This window comes from Mobula birostris, unplaced genomic scaffold, assembly GCF_030028105.1.
Source record: "Mobula birostris isolate sMobBir1 unplaced genomic scaffold, sMobBir1.hap1 scaffold_922, whole genome shotgun sequence".
NCBI classification, from domain to species: Eukaryota; Metazoa; Chordata; class Chondrichthyes; order Myliobatiformes; family Myliobatidae; genus Mobula; species Mobula birostris.
The window spans coordinates 37,675-46,222 of NW_027278639.1; the positions used below are offsets into that span (position 1 = coordinate 37,675).

Consider the following 8,548-nt stretch of genomic DNA (forward strand, 5'->3'; position numbering starts at 1 on the left):
GATGGGAAGCCCTGGGGATCCACTGGGACACGATGGGATGTCTGGCGGATCTGTCGGGGTTTGGATGGAGAGTTTGCGAACCTTGTAGTGGCTCGGGAGGGCGCTATCGATCGGAACCCCGCGCAACTGGGCGGGAAGCCCGGGAGGTCCTGGGGGATCGGACGGGATCCAATAGGAACGGGCGGGTGGTTGGGTCGCAACCCATTGAGATTCTACGGGAAACGCCGGGAGTCGTGTTGGGATGAGACGGGCCGGGCCCATTGCCGGCCGCGCCTCCTCGCCCGGGGCGCCGCCGTCACACGACGCTGTCGCCGCTGGCCTCCCTCACCCGCTCCAGCCGCACCATCCTGTTCAGCTCGGTGCCTTGGCTGCGGTTGCGGCTGGTCAGCGCGGAGCGGCTGGTCAGCGCGTAGCGGCCCGTCGCCACCCCCCGGAAGGTGGCGCGGAAGCCTTCGGTGCTGTAATAGTACACCAGGGGGTCGAGGCAGCAGTTGGTGCCGGACAGGAGGACGGTGACCTGGAGGGTTAGCCGCAGCGTCTTCTCCGACACCCCGCTGAGCTGCAGGAGGTGGGAGCGGGACAGGGCGTAGCCGGCGAGCACCAGGTTGTACGGGGCGAAGCAGACCACGAAGATGAGCGCGTTGGCCACCAGCAGAAGGATCGTCTTCCGCCTCCACTTCCCCTTCGACTTCCGCTGCCCGCCCGGGCCGCCCAGCCCGCCGCCCTTCCACAGGGCCTCCAGCACCCGGGCCGAGCAGTAGAGGACGGCGGCCAGGGGCAGCAGGAAGCCCAGGATCTCGGCCACCGCCACCAGCGGCAGGAGCTCTCTCCGCCAGGTGCGGTCGGAGAAGCTCTCGAAACACCGTGTCTCCTCGTCGCAGGAGCCGGACCTCAGGCATTTGCTGCTGTCGTGCACCATGGCCACGGGCACCGAGCCCAGGGCGATGAGGGCCCAGACGGCCCCGCAGACCTTCCAGGAGACGCTGCGGCGGTTGAAGGCCCGGGAGCGGAGGGGGCAGGCCAGGGCCAGGTATCGGTCCACGTTGACGGCGGTGAGGAACAGGCAGCTGCCGTACATGTTGAGCTGGAAGAGCGAGCCCGCCAGCCGGCACAGCGCGTCGCCCAGCGTCCAGCGGCCGGTGGCGTAGTAGAGCAGGCGGAGCGGCAGCGACAGGGCGAAGAGCAGGTCGCAGGCCGCCAGGTTGGCCAGGTAGACGGTCACCGCCGTCCGCAGGCGCAGCGGCCCCACGAACGCCCACAGGGCGGCGGCGTTGAGTGGCAGCGCGGCGGCCAGTACCGTCCCGTTCCAGGCCAGGTGCAGCCGGTGCACCGCGCCGTGGTCCACGCACAAGGTGGGCATCGCGTTCGACGCCGTCGCCGTCGCCGCCGTGCAGTTGGGCGTCACGCTCATCTCGCCGGCGCTGGGGTTCCCGGAGCCGCGCCCGGGTCGGTCAGCATCTGCGGGCAGGGAGATAGAGAGGGGGGGGGGGGTCATTCGCAAGGGTCTCTTCCCGTTCCCCGAGGATTGCCCCCCCCCACCCCCGTTCCCGACAGCTCTACCCTGTTCCCGAAAGGCCACCGTCCTCACTCGGCCCCGCTCCCAGGGACGCGTGCCTCGCCCGCTAATGGCGCCGTCGAACTCCCGGCGGCCGCTGCCTTCTTCCCAAAACGGGCTCCCCGCTCCTCCCCGGTCGACGGCGGCTGACCCTCCCCCCCACTTCCACGCCACCTCTTCCCTCCCCATTGGCCTCTGCCCCCGTCTTCTCTCTCTCCTCCCCCCCCCCTCTCTGTCTCTGTCTCTCTCTCTCTCTACCCACAGAGATGTAGAACGCCCCGGCGCAGAAACGGCACCCCTTTGATTCACCGGGGGGTCCGCCCTTTGAGCCGAGAACCCCACCTCGCCCCGCCGACCCGCCCTCCCACGCCCAAGTCCGCGACCTCCAGCTCCAGCCTCGGCGAAAACGAAAAAGAAATACAAATTTCACGACCTACGTGCGTGATGGTGAGCCTGATTCTGATACGGGATCTCCGTTGGGAAGCGGTCAGGGAGAGGGGAATCATGGCTGGGAATATTTTCGAAGGGCGCGGGGTGGCGGGGGGGGGGGGCGGTGCACCAGAGAGACATAGTGATCGATAAAGCAACGGTTTGGAACCGGATGACCCCCGCCTGGTGTCTCGGGGCCGGGTGTGTCTGTCCCCGTCTCCCCGGCACTCCTCCTCTCCACCCCGCCCGTGACCCTCCGCCCTCCCCATTCCCGACATCTTTCGCTCCCGCCGGATTGGCAAACCCGCTCTCCGCTCCACGCTGACAAATACGGTGCCCCCCACCCCCCGTGCAGAAGTCTTCGGCACCCCTCGCGTTAAGGGAGGGACAGTGGGCCTCTGTTAAATCTCCCCTCCCTCTGCGACGCACGGGGGGGGGGGATGCGTATTCAACTTTTTCCCGGCGGCCCAGGCCCTCAAGTGCCGGCGAGTATCCTCGCAAATCTTTCTCTGCCCCCTTCGCAATCTTATTCGCATCTCTCCCGCGGGGTTGGGGGGCGTGGGATGACCGAAAACGCGCGCAATGCTCCCGATTAGGCCCCACCGGCGTGATTTATACTTGCTCGTCAAATAGACGGCATAGCCGCGTGTCTACGCCGAGCCCTACGCCGTAGCCTAACGCTTCTCCCGGAGCGTAACTACGCGGTGGCGGCGACGCAGACCCGCAACAACCTGTGGTCGGTCCGCTTGCGTTTCCTCCTCCGCTGCAGCGCCTTCCCACTGGGCGACTGGAGGGCAGGGAGGGAACGCTGGCCGCGATGCTGCCCCAAAAGCTTCACAGACCCCCGAAACCATGGAAGAGCCTGCGCTCGACGCCAGTTTGTAGCTAGCCGCTGCGCCCTGTTGACTGAACCTCAAACTCGAATGGCGATTGCCAGTCTCTGAGTGCGAAATTAATGGTTGGAGACGATGATCCAAATCGTCAAATCTACCTGCCGACATCCATAGAACAATTCCAGCACGGAAACTGGCCATCTCGGCCCTTCTAGTCCGTGCCGGACTCTTACTCTCACCTCGTCCCACCGACCTGCACTCAGCCCAAAACCCTCCAATCCTTTCCTGTCCATATATCTGTCCAATTTAACTTTAAACGACAACATTGAACCTGCCCCAACCACTTCTCGTTCCGCATAGCTACCACTCTCTGAGTAAAGAAGTTCCCCCTCGTGTTACCCCTAAACTTTTGTCCTTTAACTCTCAACTCATGTCCTCTTGTTTGAATCTCCCCCACTCTCAATGGAAAAAGCCTATCCACGTCGACTCTATCAATCCCCCTCATAATTTTAAACACCTCTATCAAGTCCCCCCTCAACCTTCTACGCCCCAGAGAATAAAGATCCAACTTGTTCAACCTGAGGTGATGAAACGCAGGTAACATGGCTTAGAAACCCCAGCAACACACATCAAAGTTGCTGGTGAACGCAGCAGGCCAGGCAGCATCTGTAGGGAGAGGTGCAGTCGACGTTTCAGGCCGAGACCCTTCGTCAGGACTAACTAGAAACTAGAAACCCCAGCGCCAACTAGCGTCTTGGCGGTGAATTGCAGCGCGACGCAGACACGCCAACGCACAGGTATAAATGCCCACGACGGCGTAAGCTAGGGCGCACAGGTAAACAACTTCAACATAACGCGCCCCACCTCCGGCTCTCAAAGCTCCTGCCGGAGGCGTTAAGCACTCTCTGGCTAAACAAAAAAAAAAAAAAAAAAAAAATCAGCCTCACCTCTGTTATAAAAGGTCGCCCCCCAGGTTTTGAATGCTCCCCCAACCAGAGGAAACATCCTCTCCGCATCCACCCTATCCAGTCTTTCAACATTTGGCAGGTTTCAATGAGATCCGCCCTCCCCGCGTTCTCCTAAAATCCAGCCAGTACAGGCCCAAAGCTGCCAAACGCGCCTCGTATGTTAACCCCTCCATTCCTGGGATCACCCTCGTGGACCCCCTCTGGGCTCTCTCCAATGTCAACGCGTCCTTTCTGAGATACGGGGCCCGAAACTGGTGACAGAACTCCAATTGCGCGCTGACCAGTGTCTTATAAAGGCTCAGCGTTATCTCCTTGCTCTTATATTTTATATAAATGCCAACATTAATATAATGACCTGACTTGGACCAACCAAGCGGAGTCCACTGCCAAGAAGGCCCACCAGCACCTTTACTTCCTGAGGAAACTAAAGAAATTTGGCCTGTCCCCTAAAACCCTCACTAATTTTTATAGATGCACCGCAGAAAGCATTCTTCTAGGGTGCATCACAACCCGGTATGGAAGTTGCCCTGTCCAAGGCCGGAAGAAGCTGCAGAAGATCGTGAACACGGCCCAGCACATCACACAAACCAATCTTCCGTCCTTGCACTCACTTTACACCGCACGCTGTCGGAGCAGTGCTGCCAGGATAATCAAGGACACGACCCACCCAGCCAACACACTTTTCATCCCTCTTCCCTCCGGGAGAAGGTTCAGGAGCTTGAAGACTCGCACGGGCAGATTTGGGAAAAACAGGAATTCCGCAGATGCTGGAACTTCAAGCAACACACATCAAAGTTGCTGGTGAACGCAGCAGGCCAGGCAGCATCTCCCCCTCCCACTTTCAAATCTCTTACTAGCTCTTCCTTCAGTTAGTCCTGACGAAGGGTCTCGGCCCGAAACGTCGACTGTACCTCTTCCTAGAGATGCTGCCTGGCCTGCTGCGTTCACCAGCAACTTTGATGTGTGTTGCTTGAATTTTCAGCGTCGGCAGATTTCCTGGTGTTTGCGTTTACCCCCGGCCGAAGGGTTCGTTCCAAGGATGGTAATGTCCCTGCCGAACACAGCCGACTCCCGTTTGCATAGACGGGGCAGAACTGGGGCCCCACACGGGGGACTGTATTGACCCCCCCCCCTCGCTTTCCTGTTCACCCTGTACACCTCGGACTTCAGCCGCGACACCGAGTCACATCACCTGCGGAGATCCTCTGCCGACTCGGCAGTATCTGGGTGTATAAAGGGAGGACGGGAGGGTGAATACAGGGGCCCCGGTGGAGGACTGTTCCAAACGGCGCAAGCTGAATCATCTGCAGCTCAGCACCAGTAAGACAAAGGAGATGGTGAAGACTGAGCCTGCCCTGCTCCCTGTCTCTATTGACGGAGAGGACGTGGACCCGAGTGGAGAGTGTGTGCAAGAAGGGCCAGAGTCGCCTCGGCTTCCTGAGGAGACTGAGGCCCTTTGCAGTGTGCAGGCCTCTGCTTGGCATATTTTACCAGTCCGTTGTCGCCAGTGCAGTGCTGTGCTGGGGCAATGGCATCTACGCGGGTGATGCCAACAGGCTCGATAAACTGATTGGAAAGGCTGGCTCTGTTACAGGACTCAAACTGGACACACACGGAGGCTGTGGTAGAACAAAGAAGCAGCCTCCGGAAAATCCTGGCAATTCTGGACGATGTTTCCCACCCTCTGTGTGCCACCTTGGCTGAACAGAGGAGAACTTTCAGTAACAGGACTGGGACAACTGGACAGCTCCAAAGAGCACTGTATGAGGTCATTCTTACCCTGAGCTCTATAACGAGTCAACCGATACCCGGGGAGGTGATGACCCCCTCCTGCTAGACTGCCTGAAGTAACTTTTTACTTCTCTCCTGATATTTGTAAGTCTGTGCACTTGTAATGGGACCTGTGACACCGACATTTCCTTTAGGATCAATAAAGTTTCTATCTATGAATTTGTCTATATATCTCTCTACCTATCTATCTATCTACCTGTCCTCGCTATACATCTGTCTATCTGTCTGTCTGTCTATCTATCTGTCTATCTATCTATCTGTCTATCCATTTGTCTACCTGTCTCGCTATTACATCTGTCTATCTGTCTATCTATCTATCTGTCTATCCATTTGTCTATCTGTCTCGCTATATATCTGTCTATCTGTCTGTCTGTCTATCTATCTATCTATCTAACTATCTGTCTATCCATTTGGTCTATCTGTCTCGCTATATATCTGTCTATCTGTCTGTCTGTCTGTCTATCTATCTATCTGTCTATCCATTTGTCTATCTGTCTCGCTATATATCTGTCTATCTGTCTGTCCTGTCTGTCTGTCTATCTGTCTATCTATCTGTCTATCTACATATCCATCCATCCAGCTATCTATCTGTCTATTAATCTATCTATCTATCCACCCCAGAGGGCGCGCATTTAAGGTGTGCGGCGGTCATCACGACACGACGAGCTGCGAGGGGCCCGGTTTCTACATTTTTAAAACACGGAGAGTGCCGGCTGCCCGAGGGGGGTGAGGGGGCGGCGGGAGAGTCGGGTGGGTTGGAGCCCCCTGAGGGACGCTCAGACAGGCTCGGGGACGGGCGGGAAAAGTGGAGCTGGCGGGGTGGGGGGAGGCCTGGACGGGGTGTAGGCAGAGGAGATGAGTTCAGCTGGCGATGCGGCCCCCGGTCTACTCGGCTCGGCAACACCACTGTGGTCCGAAGGGCCTTTTTCCTGCTCTGTACCCCCCCCCGCCCCCCCCCCAGTGACCCCTGACCCATTCCGCGCTGACCTTTGCCCCTCACCTCACCCGTGGGGGGGCTGCCACCACCAGCCTTCCCTCCGGCCCTACACCACACACCCCCCCCCCGCCTCCCACGCTCTCTCTTCCTCCCCCACCCCCTCCCAGCGCTTCCCTGGGTGGCAAAAACGGTAACTTCCTTCCTTCCTCCTCCTCGAGCTGTTTGAACCAGAGTGACTCGGCAGCCGCAGCGTTGGCACTGGGAGAGGGGCGGGCTGGTGTGTGCTGGAGGGGCCGGCCGGCGGGGCGGGGGGCGGGGGCGGGGAGGAGGCGAGCGGAGGGTGTGGGGAGAAGGGAGAGGGGCCGGAAGAGTGAATAGGGAGGAAGGGAATGAGAAAGAGAGAGAGAGAGGGGGGGGGAGGGGAGAGGGTGATGGAGGGAGATAGGACAGAGGAGGAGAAGTAGGGGTGGAAAGAAATGCGGGCGAGGGGGCGGGAGGGGAGAGAGAGAGAGAAAGAGAGAAGGAGAGAGAGAGAGAAGGGGAGACAGAGCGATGGAGAGAGATAGAGAGAGACACACAGAGACAGAGAGAGATGGAGAGAGAGGGGGTAGGGGAGGGAGCGGGTAGAGAGAGGGTTAGAAAGAGGGGCAGACAGGGAGAGAGAGAGGGAGAAAGAGAGAGAGACACACACTTAGGCAGAGAGATGGCGAGAGAGGGGGGTAGGGGGAGGGAGGGGGTAGAGAGAGGGTTAGAAAGAGGGACAGACAGGGAGAGGAGAGAGAGATGGAGAAAGAGAGAGAGACACACACTTAGGCAGAGAGATGGCGAGAGAGTGGGTAGAGAGAGGGTTAGAAAGAGGGACAGACAGGGAGAGGAGCGAGAGAGGGGGTAGGGGGAGGGAGGGGTAGAGAGAGGGTTAGAAAGAGGGACAGACAGGGAGAGGAGGGAGAGAGGGGGAGAGAGAGATGGAGAAAGAGAGAGACACACACACAGAGGCAGAGAGATGGCGAGAGAGAGGGTAGGGGAGGGAGGGTGTAGAGAGAGAGGGGGAGAGCAGAGGGAGAGAGAGGGAGAGAGGGAGGAAGGGTGAGGGAGAGGGAGATGCATAGCGATAGAGATAGTGCTGGAGAGAGAGATATAGAGAGGAGGGGAGAGAGAGACAGCGATAGAGATAGAGTTAGGCACAGAGGGAAAGACAGAGAGAGGCAGTCGGGGTACAGAGACAGTGAGTGCGGAGAGAGGAAGAGGTGGGGCGGGGTGGGGGTGCGTGGGAGAGAGGGTTACAGCGGGGAACGGAGAGGGGGAGGTGTGGGAGAGGAGGGGCGGAGAAGGGGGGAGAAGACGAGGGAAAGGGCGCGATGGAGAGAGAGAGGGAGGGGTGCAGGAGCAGGGCCCCTATACACACGCACACCCACTAACAGGTACACACCTGATGCAACCTTTGGACATTCTGAAATGTCACATTTCCTCCAGCTCCCTCCCTCCCCGGCCCTTTCCCCTCATCGACCTCTCCCATCCTCCCCTTCCCCCCCCCCCCGCCCCCACCGCCTCTCCCACCCACCCCTCTCCGCCTTGGCCCGTGAGGGCTCGGGGCGCGGGTGGCGACCCCCCAGGGACGTACCGGGCCTTCTCCCCGCCGTCGAGTGCGATCTCCTCCTCCGGGCTGTGGCACCGCGGGCCGTGCGGCGGGGCTCTGGACTGTGAGCCGGGCAGAGGCGGCGAGAAGCCGCGCCCCCCTCGTCCCCGCGGCGGCCGCAAAGGGATCCATCCCCCTCGGCGGGGCGGGGGCGGCGCCGCCCGCTACCGTATTCCCCCTGGTGGAGGCGCACCCCGGGGCCCGGAACCCGGAAACGGGCCGGTGGGAGGGAGGAGGGCCGGAGGGGCAGGTTGTGGGGGGGGGAGGTGGACGCAGGAAGGGAAAGACAGAAGAGGAGGAGTGGGGTCGGGGGAGGAGGAGTGGCATGGGGGGGCAAGGGTGGGGGAAATGGGGACGGCAGAGGGGGATGGGGAGGGAGGGAGGAGGAGGATGAGAGGA

General features: G+C 60.1%; 1 protein-coding gene across 1 annotated transcript; it reads right to left on the bottom strand.

Annotated features, from left to right (window-relative positions):
- Positions 1–203: 203 nt before the first annotated feature.
- Positions 204–8,474, bottom strand: LOC140193845 (lysophosphatidic acid receptor 5-like). The gene is made up of 2 exons (XM_072251003.1): positions 8,135–8,474; positions 204–1,458 (listed from the first exon to the last, which is right to left on the bottom strand). Exon 2 carries the CDS (start codon positions 1,409–1,411, stop codon positions 296–298), a length of 1,116 nt encoding a protein of 371 aa, XP_072107104.1. The 5' UTR covers positions 1,412–1,458; positions 8,135–8,474; the 3' UTR covers positions 204–295.
- Between the last annotated feature and the right edge of the window lie 74 nt (positions 8,475–8,548).